Source organism: Vitis riparia, chromosome 6, assembly GCF_004353265.1.
Source record: "Vitis riparia cultivar Riparia Gloire de Montpellier isolate 1030 chromosome 6, EGFV_Vit.rip_1.0, whole genome shotgun sequence".
Taxonomy (NCBI): Eukaryota; Viridiplantae; Streptophyta; class Magnoliopsida; order Vitales; family Vitaceae; genus Vitis; species Vitis riparia.
In genome coordinates this window covers 6,192,860-6,208,537 of record NC_048436.1, presented here as the reverse complement: position 1 = coordinate 6,208,537, position 15,678 = coordinate 6,192,860, and the positions used below count along the sequence as shown (strand labels likewise).

The 15,678-nt window shown below is 33.2% G+C and overlaps 2 protein-coding genes across 2 annotated transcripts; one reads left to right on the top strand and one right to left on the bottom strand.

The window, feature by feature from the left end:
• The first annotated feature begins 1,402 nt into the window (after nt 1–1,402).
• On the top strand, nt 1,403–9,983 carry LOC117915757. The gene is made up of 6 exons (XM_034831437.1): nt 1,403–1,509; nt 3,640–3,693; nt 3,814–3,883; nt 4,955–4,995; nt 9,534–9,593; nt 9,683–9,983. The coding sequence occupies exons 1-6, from the start codon at nt 1,444–1,446 to the stop codon at nt 9,749–9,751; spliced, it is 360 nt and encodes a 119-aa protein (XP_034687328.1). The 5' UTR covers nt 1,403–1,443; the 3' UTR covers nt 9,752–9,983.
• A 1,069-nt stretch (nt 9,984–11,052) lies between these two features.
• On the bottom strand, nt 11,053–15,287 carry LOC117915806 (10 kDa chaperonin, mitochondrial-like). Its single transcript, XM_034831498.1, has 3 exons — nt 15,118–15,287; nt 12,597–12,736; nt 11,053–11,363 (listed from the first exon to the last, which is right to left on the bottom strand). The coding sequence occupies exons 1-3, from the start codon at nt 15,220–15,222 to the stop codon at nt 11,315–11,317; spliced, it is 294 nt and encodes a 97-aa protein (XP_034687389.1). The 5' UTR covers nt 15,223–15,287; the 3' UTR covers nt 11,053–11,314.
• Between the last annotated feature and the right edge of the window lie 391 nt (nt 15,288–15,678).

Below are 15,678 nucleotides of genomic sequence, written 5' to 3'. Positions count from 1 at the left end.
TGGGTCACGAAATGTATCAGTGTTAAAAGAGGATGAATGGGTTAGGGAATGTATTAGTTTTATGGGGAGACAATATAAGTATTAAAAGGAAATATATATCATATTTGTATTTTTTTTTTAAGAAGTCAAAGAAATTAATATTTATCTAAATATTATTTTTGGGTAAAATAATTATCAATTTTTTGGGGAGGAAATTTTTTATCATCCTAGGGAAAAATGATCTAAATCATTTTTTAGATTGTGTTATATGTTTAGAAAACTTGTGTTTTCATAGGGCCATTAAGGAAATATATGGTTTTCGGAACCTAACTTTATAAAATATGAGAACCAGATTTTAATATGGAAAGTAATACTGTTTTCATGCACTGTAAGCCGACTCCATTTTTTGTGCCAAGATTGCTCTCTGGGTCCGGGTCTCCATTATCGATCAAAAAAATAGGTTATAGTGGTGGCGGCGGCGATGGACTAATGTGGAGTTGCGACGACCTTGACACCTCCGAATTTTTCTTCCACAACAACATCCAAGCCTCTATGTCAACACCGATCAAAATTTGAAGAGGTTTCCTTGCTCATCTTTTCGATTTCTCCTATTCCTTCGTCATCTTCTTTGTTTTCTAGGTTTTTCAATTGAAAAAAAGAGAGTTGAAGCAAAGCCAACATGCGATCACTACATAGGGTGAGCATCAGCCACTGTCCCATTAATCACCACCAGCTTCCCTTCAATTGCGGCCAGAACCCACCATCACCATTGCAGCTTCTTCACATCTCCAGCTCCGACGACTTCCAACTCTAAAACCATATCCGTCTTCACCACACCAAATTCCAATCCTTCAACACCTATTCGCCATTGATCCACCTCCATCTTAACAATAACCGTAGCAATTGAAGGAAAAGAAAAATCCAAAGGTGCCAAGGTCATTGCCGCCGCAGCTCAGTCCATCGCCACCGCCACCATTGTAACCAAATTTTTTTTATCGATAATGAAAACCTGAAGGGCAATCTTGGCACAAACCTAAAGGGCAACCTATTTTTACTTTCCATATTAAAATCTGGTTATCATATTTTATACAATTGGGTTCCGAAAATCATATATTTCCCAAATGACCCCATCAAAACACAAGTTTCCCTATATGTTTTCATTTTTTGAAATAAAAAAATTAACATATATTATTTCTTCCTGAAATTTTGGTAATAATATTTAAATTTTCATATAAAAAATATTTTAATTAAATTATTATAATTGTTTTTAACGAGAAATATTATCTACATCCATTTTTAGGTCGTCCTTATATTAATTAAATAACATAAAATAATGATAGGTTGTAAAAGAACTGGAGGGTTACATTTGGAATTTAAGGTGGTTTCCTCCCTTAATCAAATGACCATGAATAAATAAATACAGAATAAAAGCAAAAACTTTGGTCTGTGAGGAAGAGTGCAGCCATGGACGAGGACGAATTTCATCGGCTTTTCGAGCTCTTCCCGATCGTCAGATCTCGCGACTATCACGTAATACCCTCTCTCTTTATTCTACTTTAATACCCATTTGCTTCTTTTGCGTTTTCTGCTGTTTGTTTTGTCGGAAAATTGTTTTCTTTCCCAAGAAAATAAATGGAAAAGATTAAATTTTCTGGGCTGTAAGTGAAATTTATTTAATTTTATTGATATGGGTTTTGTGAATTGGAGGTGGGTTTTTGCTAGAGTGGTGGTTTTATGGTGGGTTTTGTGTAATCGTTCGAGCTAGTTTTTCTTTCCTCTCATTTCTGCCAATAACCCCATATTGATTCATAGTCGAATAACAGCTATAAACCGATAGAGTAATGTTTCTGCATTCCTTTGATGATGTTAATTGCGGATTTTGATAAAAAGAAGGTAAGCTAGATTTTCCTGAAAGGTTCTTTTTCCCCTGTTTTTTATTTGAAAAAAAATTGATGTATAAATGTCCTTGGTTTTTTATTTATTTTGAAAAAAAAAAAAATTAATGCAATGCTGCTGAATTTGTAAGAGAAGCAGTATGGGAAGCAGCACCATAGGGCTCAGTTTGGTTGCCAATCCCTTTTCTGTTGGATATAAGAAATGAAAGTGAAATAAAACATATGCCGGAAGGCATTTATAAGAGAGCATTTTCTAGAAATGAGTGAGTTTTAGAAGACACTTACACATTGTTTTCCGATGTTTTCAAAAAATTAAAAAAAAAAAGAAAAAAGTCACTTAGTGATTGAAATCTAGCCAAATGACAGTGGCCACTGTTTTCACTTCAAAAAATGAGATTATTTCTTAAAATTTCTGCTACTGAACAGTATTACTGCTTTTGGCTTGCACCAAGAATGTTTATTTGAGCTTAAACAAATTTTCCGACAAGATTAACTGCATAAATATCTTTAACTTGTTACATGATTTCAAAGAGGCTACCAAAATGTGGTTAGTAGAAACAATTTTTATTTTTATTTATTTTTGGATAGACAACAAAATCATGTATTAAGAAGCTCCTAAAAAGTGGGGGTGTGCACTATGTATACAGGTAGTATACACAAAACATCCAAATTATTCATCAAACAAAGCTAGCCTGAAAAAATAGGGTAAGGCTAACCACAATAAAGAGCATCTAAGAAATTCAATATAGAGGGGGTCTCCAACTCTAAAGAATCCTAAGACCATTCTAAAAGTGACTGAATGAAGAAATCCTTTGATCTTTGATTTGATAGTTCTTCGTGTTCAAAAGTCCTTCGGTTGCAATCTTTCCAAATACATCAAAATAAGCAAATCGAAGTCAAGCGCTAAACAATGCTTCTCTTCTTATTTAGCCCCTTAAATTTCCGTTCTATGAGTAGATTTCTCACTGAGGTCAAAAACACCCAAACCAAGCCAAATACTGCTAACAAAAAGGTCCAAAGCTCTCTAGCCTTGTCACAATGAATCAAAATGTGATCAGTTGATTCTTCACTGTTTTTACAAAGGCTACATCTATTGGCCATTTTCCATTCCCTCTTCATTAAAGTATTTACAGTTAAAATCTTTTCTCAAATAGCTTTCCAAGCAAAAAACATGTTCTAGGAGGAGCACGGGATCCCCTTATCTCTTTGCGTGGAAAAACTAAGTTATTCTCAGGTTAATGATGGTAGTAGATGTGTTGATACAATTCAATGGTTATTCTCAGTCTTTCCTTTTTCCACCCATATCAACACATCTACTACCATCATTAACCTGAGGTATACCTAGATATGTTTGTGGTTGCATGTGTTTGTGTTTGTATCAAAGTACTATAACAAAGTGATGTTGCATCAGGTTTGTATTTTAAGACTGGTTTCTGCATCAATTGTGTTTCAAGTTGTGATAAAAATAAAAAATACTTAACAATATCATGGATTGGACTTGTATGTTGGAGTTAATTTTTTTTTTGGAAATTGAGATATGAAAATATTTAAATTATTCAAAATTGGCACTTGATTTTGATTTTTATTTAAAAATATTGTGGAAAACTTAAAATCTCTATGGATCTTTTCTGTGATACAATTCAATGGTATCACATCTGTGCAGTTCTTTTACCATTTACTGTTCTAGTTTGAAGTATATTGTCCAAATTTGGAAAGCTTATATCTGCACTAACTTTTGTTTCCAACTCACTTTTCACAAGTTCAGGCAGACTTGGAATCATCAAGACAATCAACTTCCCAGTCATCACAAGATGGGGCGGTATCATTGCAACTGTTTTATATGATTTTCTGTTGATTTCTATCTATTGGATGCTAGATTGGCTGTTGCAAATAGAAATGTGGAAGTTGACTGTTCTGACATTCAGTCTTATCACAACAGTTGAAGGGGCAAAATTCTTTGGATGAAGGGAATGGAAGGGAAATTGAGATTCAAGGAATTAACTTACATGGTAGGCCATCCACTCATGAAGTTCATTTGTATAATTTATCTATTGGCTAAACATGATCTATTTTTCAAGTTGATAACTTGATATTGTGAGATTTCAGAATCCATTTTAGTTGGAAATTAATTATTTGATTTGGGTAGTCTATTGGAGCCTACCTAATAGCTTATAAAGTGCTAAAAATACCAAAATAATAATAATAAACCAGTGTCTGCCCATTTGTTATGTTTGGTATTTTGCACAAATGAACACAATTCAATAGGAAAAGGGTTGACTTAATGGAACACTGATTTCAGAAGATGCTTAGTGCTTGAGGCTTTTAAATCTCAAAAATGTCACACTTAGATGACATTTTTGTTCTTTGTTTTTTCAATTTTGCAAATTCCGCAGATCCTCAGCACTATAAAATCAACTGCTTGGTTTCCAGCTCATTGAAAGCTAATCAGTCATTAATTGTTCATACAGCATAGTTCTTTATATTTGGTAGTTATTGGATGTAATAGAAAATTTCTTACTTATTGCATGTAGAAGCAGAGTTTAACCCATTTTTCTATAAAATGATATGCATCAATGACGTTTTAGAGGCTTAAGCATGTTCAACAGATTGTATGGAGGTTTCTTCTGTTCTAAAAGTTTGTTGGATCCAACTGCTTTTTCTGAGCTTTATAGGTATATGCTTAAAATGTTACCAATTGACTCTTGGGACCTGACTCTAATTTTAGTTCCCCTATTATTATAAAAATATATTTTCCTTGATTTTCTTTTGGAGCTTCAACAGTTGCATCTAAAGGTTTTTTTTTCTCAGTTTATTTATTTATTTTTGTCCTCCATCAGGACTTGAACTTGGAACCTCCTACAAACCCATCCCAACCCTTTATCACTTGAGCCAGGCCTCAAGGACTGAGTTTCTATTAATAATTTTTCTTGCACTTGAAAGCCTATGTGAAAATCAGTAGTGAAAAAAAAATGGAGATTGCTAAGGGGCTTATTGAACTTTGCTGCAGGTCTATTTTTAGCTCATAGTTCAGCTGGCATACAAATTAAATTAATCTTTATTTATGTGGGTGTGTTTTGCAGATGCATTTTGGGAGAAACTAAAGGTGGTTGCAGAGAGGAAGGTGTGTTTTTTGTTATATTTTGTGTACTTTGAACCACTTACAACATTCAATTCTATGGTCATGATTAAGATAGCAAATACACATAATTGCATAAGGGCTTTCTTTTGATAGGCTATGTTTATGCTATGCCTCATTTTTGTTGTTCTTTAAAACTTTTATGACGTGCTTGGATGTCCCATTAAGCAAAAATCATTGAAGTATGTTGTACATTAACCTACGACAACTCACATTGTTATTCATGTAGCATTATTTTGAATTTCCATGGCATATTGTCTTTCAATTTTTCTTTCCCTATTGAATTTCTTGATCACTCCATTATTTGTGTAGGCTCCATCTTTGGATGGATTTTTCGACTTGAAATATATGAAAAAGACATTGAATTGCTTCATTTTATTGGATAATCCACTGTGCTTATTCTCTACTTGAATTTCTATATATATTCTAAGAATATCAAGGTTGGGTGGGATGCATGTATCTTAGTTTGTGTTTAAGCTTCAAACATTTCAGTGTTACCCTCATATCGTAAAGATTAGGTTATATATGGCCATTAGGTTTCTAAGGGGGGTTAAGGTGCCTAATTATTGTACTTGACAAGAGTATCTCCCTTATCTTCTGAGATATCAAGGTTTTGGGGAAGAATGAAATTTTTTAATATTACCTTATAATGTAAATTGCCTGTCATAGTGAAACTCAAATTTCTCTAACTCACTATTGATGAAATCCAATATCCTATCTAGTAATGATTGTTTGATGCTATATTTTCTTGTGTGTTCTAGATGGAATTTGGGAAGTACAAGGGTCTTATCAAAATTGGCTATGCTCTATGTAGTAATCATTAAGTTCTGGATATCACCATCTGTAAATTTGTTTCTTGTATGATTTAAATACCACCGTGATCCATTCCCTATTTGAAATGCTTTGACCTTAGTCTTCAAATGTTTGTTTCTTTCTAAGACAAACTCAAATCCTGTGGAAAAATGGAACTCTATGATCAAAGAGTTACATTTCAGTTCTCCTATTTCAACTCCCTTCTTGAGTGCAACCTACATGAAAAATAAATCAATACAATAAAAAACAAACCTGTGCATATGCTGCTCTTGACCGAAAAAGAGAATGAGAAACTATTTTTTTCATTGATATATTGGCTGAGAAATACAGAAAAATGCCATATTATGTTATAAGTCTTAAGTTCATGCTATCTGTTACTTTACTGCTGGGAAGAGAGTCTCTTCCCATGTATGTGTGCATGCACATGTTGAAAAATGTTAAGTTCATGCCATATTATGTCATAAATCATGAGTTCATGTGTTGGACTGAAAAGTGCAGAAAATTGCAATATTATGTCATAAATCTTAAGTTCATGCTACCTATCACTTTACTGCTGGGAATATAATCCCCTCTGTGTGTGTGCACATGTGTCTGAGTGTTTCTGTGCTTGTGTGTTTCTAATGGAGAAATCAAACATACTACATTCCTTTTTTTTTCCTTTCAAAATTTTAATGTGATGTGAGTTTGAAAGATGGTGTATTTTGAAGTCAAGTCCAAGAAAAATTCATATGACAGGAAAGGGATTGGTCTCCCACTTTTTGTGTTTTGGCAGTTCAAGTACATTCTAACTTATAGTGCTTATACTTATAAAATTGGTTTATGATTTTTCTTTTTTCTCTCTCTTTTTTTTTTTTTTTTGCATTAAACATGTCTTTAACCTTTAGTCACACTGAATCATTGTTGTCATGTGCTTTTATTTCATTTGGTACAAGATATATGATATGTTCTGCATATAAAACTTTATGCACTGTCGATGTGCAAATTAATTGTATCTTTTGGAAAACATACAAAACATTTGATGGGTGATACATCTTCAAAATTGACAGTTGTTGCTTATTCATAATAACAATCAATCTTTGACTTCTTTTATTTCTAAAGATGTATTTGAAATGTACTCTTTTATTATGTTTGTTTGCAAGGTAATTCAACATTAATAAAAAGCATTTAAAGACTATTTCACCATGTATTGCTTGGAATCCGATGCCATTTATATACATTCTTTACATTATAAGAAGCCCAATCACAATAGTTTCTTTTAACAAGAAAAAGGCACATTGCATGAAAGGCGAGATTTTATTAACTTTGAATTTTGAAACTTCATTGGTTTACTAGCACATCCTGATATAATTGATAAAGTGTATAATACTTGTGCATAGTTGAACTTGTGAAACTCCTTTTCTTTTTTCCTTTTTTCTGTTCTAGTTTTTCAATGTGGACAATTGGAAACTCATAACTTTTTTTTTAATAGTACTTCTAGACTTTGAGCCTGGGAGCTAAAGGCTTAACCAAACAGAACTATACTATTGGGGCGCACCTCAATAAATTATCATATTTTGGAAGTATATTTGTTGGTTGTATGACGTCCTTTGTGTCCTTCTTGTGGACTTTGGTGCGCTTTTTACGAAGTGCTTTTTACTAATACATATATTTTGTTATAAAAAAAAAAATGAGAGTATGTGTTTTATAAATGATTCCTGCTTTTCACAACTCTTACTCATGAATATGATTAATTAGAAACTGTAATTTTCAATCTCCTTTGTCATGTTAATGAATGCTTGTTCTTTATTTGAGTTTCCAAGTATTGATATGGTTGCATATATTTTTCTGTTTATTTCAATTCATATTAAAAATTTATGGTGTTGCTCAGGGTCAATGATACATAGAAAATGCGAAATTGCTACTTTTTTTGGTAGATCATTTGACAAGTATGCATAGCCCTACAGTAAAAATTGATTAATGAAACTTCTTAAGTTTCATTCACATTTGCTTGCACTAATTATCCATGCGGTTTCTGTATGCTATTTATTTCTATTGTGCATTTTGTTTGCATTTAAATAAGTCTTTTTTAATGATCCCTTACATTCTTCATCTATTTTCCACGTTTCTGTAAAATTTTGGACGGTTTTCACTTTTCATAATGCCTCTTATCTTTTTCATGTTTATTTTAACAAATCTTCTACAGAATTAATTCTTGAACTGTGGGTCTGTTCCTCGCATTTTAATAAGTGCTAAAAATATCATGTTGTAGAATGGGAATCATAAAACATGAACATGCCTAATAATTTTGATGCCTGCTTGAACAATGAATTCTACCTCTCCACAAACAAAGTCCACTTGAACAGTTGAACCTTTGGTTTTAGACTTAAGCATTTCATATAATTTTTATTTAATCTTTATCAAAATCAAACTTACAAGCGATATTGTCAGTGTCATATTATTCTATGTATAGCCTGCACAATTTTTTTTAGCTATTGCTTGGAATTTCAGGTTGAGTTCTTCCATCTATTATATTTCGTTGACTTTACTAGGGAATGAAAGATCTTTTTGTTGAAGAGCAATATTATGCTGTATGGTTGTTACTTTAGGATTAGAGAGATAGGTGGTTTTACCACAAATTGCTTTTTCCATGGGGATGAAGGGTGAAATTTGAAGAGCAAAGAGATTGATTTGGCTGCTCGGAAATTCCTTTTTGTGAAGGGATTTCACTATTTTTGATGTTGGTTATTGATTATTTTTATCATCAGAGGATTGATTCAGTAAAGCAAACAAAGGTGTTGTTATAAAAATACTTTTTGATAGGTAGGTGTCATTATAAAAAAATATGACAAAACTACACATCATCAACATGTTTATTAGTTGATATTGTACTACATTTGTTCTTTATTAATAGAAGTTTGTAGTATTAATACTACTTTGGCCTATCAAAAATATGAAGTAATACTTCTTTGCATTATTATTTATATTCTAAAAATCATGTGTTGTATTGTTTTTTTTCCTACATCCTATTAAATGCTCCATCTTCTAAAAGCGGCTTGTTCCTTTTTTGGTATTTCTCTTCTCTATGTTTTACTCTTCACTTGAAAGAAGTTTCTGATTTTTCTATAGAATTTATATGGACTTTTATGCTTTAGAATCAGTTCCTCTTTCTTCCCTCCCTTTTTCCTTTGATGGCATCCACTTCTTAGGGTAGAGCATTGATTAGAATATAATCTACAATGTGTACCATCTATTCTCATTAAGCTGTGACTACTTGCATGCAGATCATTATGTACGCAACTTATAGGGTCTAGGCCATTGCATGACTTCCTTTCCCATGTCAAACCTTTCCATTAATGTTTCTTTTACCAATGAGTTAGTGGGTACATGGATTTTTTCAATTCAGTATTTTCCATTCCTAACTGGCCTGACTATGATCACCTAACCGCAATCTTAAATGAAAAAGTCCTATCACTTTATTCTGAAGAATGAAAATGGCATGGATCTCAAATGATGTTTCATTGTAGTCATTTTTTGAATTTGAGGAATCGTTTGCATATCTGGAAAATGAAGGGAATAGTGGTCTACATTTTTTGTTGGAATTTGTGATTTGGGTTAAAATGGTTGTTAAAAATTCCTGAAATTACTTCTGTTTGAGAGGACAATAAAATAAAAAATAACACATAAAAATAAAACAAGGGAAAACTAACTATCGGTGCTTGTATCTATTATAGGTGGGGCCGGTGGAGGCGGAGAGATTCTGCAAGGCTTTTCAACAAGTTCATAGGAAACTTGTATGCTTCTTACCTGCAAATTGTATAAGAACAGTCTGTTTTCCTTTTATTGATGTGTAGTGGTAATCTCTGATTTTGTTTATTTCCAGGTGTATGAAGAACTGAGCCTAGAAGCTGCTCGGAACTTTGTAAACTCATCGAGAAGTTCAAAAGAATAGATCCTTTCCATGTTTTCTGGATTTTCTTGTTTGTGTAATAGCATTGTGTACTTAATACTTATAGGTTACTTTGAAATACAGGCAAGGTAATTAAATTTTACGGGCAATGATCGTTGAACTTGATGCTTTTAAAAGGTGCCTTTGGATGTTTTTCTCAGGCTCTTTGTGGTACTTGGAAATGAATCTGTATTTTATCTTTTCATGCTATTAAATTTCAGGCATTCAAGATACATGTTAGTTGGATGATGAGTATATATTTTGTCAAAAAAGAATATTTATGTGGGTGGCTTCCATTTTGTGCAAAGACCCCATCCAAGAGGTCTTGATTGATGAGCAAGTGTTGTGGAAGAGACATGGGCCGACCACTCGTGGCTTACCTATAAGAAAAAGGGTCATTCAAGGGTGACACCCCTTCAGTTGATGGCAGAATAATGATGGGAATGAGCAACAGTACAAGCTTGAGGCAGATAGAACTTGGAGGTTTCTTTTATGATTTACACAAGATCACAGATGTGGGTGGTTTGGTGAATATTTGAATTAAGGAATTTTCTGCCATGCATCCACCAATATGGGGATGGCTAAACTCAAGTGGTTTTTAGCAAGGGACACAACATAAGGGGATGTAGGGTCAGATCTAGTAGCAGCAAGAATGATGAAAGGCATTTGAATATGGAGAAATCAAGGGATGGGCCAACAATTTTGGTGTTTATCCAAGTGTTGTTGACCTAATAACCAAACAAGATTTAAGGGAATTTGAACTCAAGTCTTGTGCCAAGGCATCTGATAGATGATAATCTGTTATAGTTCACCCAAAATTTTGAAAATTGGATAGAACACAGTAAGATCTAGATTTCTCCTATACTGGATGGATATAATAATATGAACTGAAGTTACTGTGCAAATTTCAATACCCAAAAAATGAGGCTAGTCGCATTACACAGGCAGTTACATGACCAACTTCTCATCTCTAAATCATGCCTGTGGGTGCGGCTCAAACCCTATTATGCTTCCTTACCTGTGAGGGAGCCAAATATTTTGGTTTTTCTGGTTTGAACAAATCAACTGTGATGGATTTGTTTGATCTCTCCCACAACATTTTCATAATTTGCTCCCTCTAGTTTAAGAAGAAAAGAAGCAAACATATTCAAATACTGCAACAATCCAACCCAAACATTTGTAAGATCTAACACAATTTTCCCCCATATTCTTCCCAGCCAAAGTGAAAATAGCAATGATAATGATAACAAGGATGCCTTCTTGCTCGCTCTCCTAGTTAAAGAAAATCCAAGCTGCAAAAATTCTCCATTATGCAAAATATTATTATGTTAAAAGAAAGGATAAATCCCCAGCCTGCAAAATTTTCCATTATGCAAGACACTTTAAATTCCTGGTCTTGTTCCCTCAAGGATAGAAAACAATGAGTCATTCAATCCAAATCTTTTATAGCAATACAACAGTAGTCAATCAGAACAACCCCATAACCTAAGTCTTTTGCATGCCTAGAGCTATCTCATATAGAATAGGATCTCTTTCTTTATCCTGATCGGAGAGCCACACCATACATCAGTCATGCAGAGTTCCCAATATATCATCATCTCTAAATAGATGATACCTGCAACAATACACACAAACAGAAGGAAGCAGTGTCAGTAACAGAATATTCATAAACCCATCAGTCTTACATGGCATGAGCTACAAACAACAAAACTTAATGCAAAATAACAAGAAAGCACCTGCAAAATACTAACTGCTAAAGGGTGCTTTGGTAGCAAAACTGAAAAGGAAAGGCAAGCTCTTGTATTTACCACTGGAATGATTTCTAATGGCTCAATTTAGAGTGTTAAGGGGAAATGAGCAAATGGAGGTTGAAGCATTTAAACCAGATACCCCATCAAGCTCCAAAATGGCCTGGTTCTATTTGTCTCAGTAAGCACACTATAAAATTGCTTGGACTTGATTGGCAAGATCAGCATCTATAATTTCTAATTTCAACAGGCGCATTAGTGCATTTTATGATTAGTAACATAAAGTATGTACCTCCAGTGACAGAGATGTCATCTCTTCCTTAAACCCCCCACCCTGCCATATATATATAGAGAGAGGTCATTGGGACATGGTCATCTTCTCAAAAAGTGGCCTCCCACAAAATAAAGGAAGAAATTTTCATCTATTCATATTCTGTGTGACAATCTCATGATCTTCTTCTCCCTAATATCAAATGAAGCCATAATAAGTCAGTACCATCCCCTATCTTAAGATTCTTAACTAATTACCTACAATTCCCAAAGAATCTCCACATATAATCAATCTGCCAAAGAAGTTGGAAGTCTGCAGCTTTTTCTCTTGCATTTTGTCAGCAGAGGTCACCTACTTTTAGTTTAGAGATTTGCAAATTGACTTCTGCATTTTCTATAGTTTAAACCTTAATTTTGATACATTAATTTTACATTTAAAAAATCAGCATTTAAACCCTAATTTAAAATAGCCTTTTAAAACACTGTTTAATATATTATCCAAGCACCACCTTTAGTCCTTCCTGTGCAGTGAAATTAACACTTTGGATTCATTTCCTCCACAGGCATTAATCACAATGAAGTATTCCACCAAGTTTCCCCATCACAAATTCAAAAGTAGACAATAGAGATCACGTCGCTAGAACCAAACAACAATAGCAGATGAATAATGTAAAAAAAAATCTGCAAATCAACAACATGATGAGCAGCCCAATCAAAATGTGAATAAATATATGCCATTTGATTGGTAATTCTCATGTTAAATAGACTTTACTGCTATTCAGAAACTTAAAAACCAAGTTAAAGATAGAAGAATAGGAAGCTACACGCACTCTTTATCACCAAGCTTCACTTGATTTCCTCCATATTCAGGCAAAAGAACAGTGTCTCCTTCCTTTACACTAAGTGGAATAAGCTTTCCATCTCTGTCACGGGCTCCAGGACCCACCGCAACCACTTTTCCAGAGTTAAGCTGAATCATTAAGCACCCAACCATTTCAAACCAAAAATTAATAAAAGTAAACAATTACTTATTTAAATTCGTAATTTAGAAAATAAATGATAATTAAATAAGAAAAGTTGACAAGGAAAAGAAACAGATGGATGATCTAACCCCGATATTTAGACAGAAACACATAAATGAAAAATTTTCAAAGCTGTAGTCTGGGAGCAAGCTAACCACATGATGAGGGAACTGGCAAGAAAGAACACAATGCAGAATAGAATATGCCTAATAGGGAAATGCCAAAAAGAATCATTGACAAAAGTGGTCAAACATATCAGATCTTCTACCTAATGATTAAAAACCGGGAAATATCAGAGATATTCCAACCATATATCGTGCATTGGACAGCTCTGACACGAAATTAGTGAGAAATGTTGTCCAACAGTTTTTTTTTTTCATCATTTTTCACTAATCTTTTTCCTATTTTCGATTTTTTCATCATTTTTCAAATTTCATTTAACTCATTATCAATTATTAAAAAATAAAATGTAAAAACAATTAAATTTAAAATAAATATAAATTTATAATATAAGTATAAATATTTTTACTAAAATACAATTATACTTGTATCATCATTTTTTCGTATGGTTTATTATTTTAGTATAAAATATATTTTCAAGTTCTATATATTATTGTTAAACATATATTTTAATATGCATATATCATTTTCTTCATCAAACCAACTTCAATTTGTATTATTATTTGTTTTACCCTTTTTTTGGAGTTTTTTTTTTTTTAATATTTATGTAAGTTTCATAAATTTTGGTCTTACCAAATATTTTTTGTCCAAATCTCTGTCCTATATTTCTATAAAATCTAACTACCAATATTTCTGTAATTTCCAATATTTTAATCCTTGGTTTACGAAAAACAGAAAATGGTAGAACTACAAAATTTTAGTTCAATTCTCCAACTTCCAACCGAAAAGTACCAAAATTGAAAAACAATACAAAGGCAAAAACATAGTTTTAAAAGATGCAAGGTGCACCTAAGGCGCAACACAAGATGTGAAGTGAAATGCTACTTATGATGCATGTCAATTTTATAAAATATGATATAAAATGCAATCCAATCAACAAAAAATTTAAGATTCTAAATATTTAAAAGAAGCATTCAACAAAAAAGTAATAAAATTATATAAATTTAAATATATAGTAAAAACTTTCAAGAATAAAAGTGTTTTAAAAGGGAGAAGTAGACTAGGCGCGCTTCTCCAACAAGGCACCCTAGGCACACAAGGCCCTATAACTTGGGAGTGGTTGTGCCTTGAGCCTAGAAGTGCTTTAAGCATGCCTTTAACAACTATGGGTGAAAAATGAATTGATGCTTCATTTAGAAACTAAGAAAATGCTGCAAAAGAGAAGAAACAAGAATCTTAACTTTGGCTTCTCATTGTTAAATTTTCTTTCTTTTTTCCTCCATTTTTTTTAATGGCAACAAAACAGGTGGTGTAAAAAGGGGGTGCAAAATTACTCAAATAATAAGCTATGGTGAAGCTACGATGGTTCTTTTATGAATGTGAGTCAAGGTAGATTACCCACATAACATATACAGAAAATCACTGAAAGGACAGAAAATGATTATAACCCAATATAAAGTACTCCAATCAAAACAAAACCCGTATTGACAAGCAATAAAAGAGTCATCTTCACCTAACAATCACCGAAAGAAATCTGTAAGAGATAGAGAGGTCATGCTACTTTCTTTTAGATTAACAAAAAAAGGCACAATAAACGAAAATGATCAAAGCCCTGATGAGATATTCCAATCAGTCTATATACCCACAAGCAGACAACAGTATCAAGTTGAGTCGAAAAATAAACAGTTACGGACGGGACAGAGAAGCCACGATGTTCATTTATGCCCCATTTGGTGCAGGGGAAAGGAAGAACAATAAAATAAAATAACTAAAATAACATAAAGCCTGAGGCTCGAACTTCCTTTTTCTTCTCTTTTCTTTTCCTAACAGCAACCAAGAACCGATTTATCTAAGAAACAACACGATACAAAAGGGCGAATCCCCAAAAGAAACATTCCACTCAGATTGTAATAAGAAAAATCAGTAGGAACTTTCACTCTGTTCGGTACATTCAAACTGATGGAAAAGAAAATAAGACAACAAAAAAAAAATAAAAAAATAAAAAATTCGAACTTTGTTGATTTGGGTTCATAAAAATTGAAAACCCACCAAGCTCAGATCCTCGACTGAGATACAAAATGATATCCAAGTTCAGTTCGGCAGGGTGCTCAGATTTCTGAGTCCCACACAACTAAATGTCAATTTATTTGATTTACATTTAGTTTCTCAGCAACCAAACAAAAAAGAAACAAATGGGAATTGAAATCACCTGGGCGGTTTTCTCAGGAAGCAAGATTCCAGCATTGGTTTTGGATGGAGGAACAATTTTCTCAACCAAAATGCGGTTCAGAGTTGGGATCAGACGCTTTGCCATGGTAGAGAAATGCCAAATCTAGAGCCTTCTTATTTTGCTTTTGGGCGTGAAGCGTGATGAAATGAAGAGTAGGGTTTAAGGTGGGTTTATCATTTGTGACATGATGAATTTACAAGATTGGACATTGAGACAGCATTATGGGCCTGAAATTAGGAAGAGCTGGGCTGGACTAAAAGCCCAATTTGAGCCCAGTACTCATCTTGAATGGGCTGCCTCTGTATGCGACAATCTATCCGTGTAAAAGAAGTCATTTATGGGCTGTTTGCTTGGTTCCAGCCATTTCCGTTGTTTATTTAAAAATAACATAGGTTTTTGTTTGTTTATTTGTTTGTTTTTTTTTTTTTAATTCTTGCAAGTGGTTTTTGTTGGTGCACGACCAAGAATGTTTGTATTCGGCTAACCTCCTCTTAGCATGGATAACAAATACACTTACAATAAGAAGTGTTTAGATGGTTT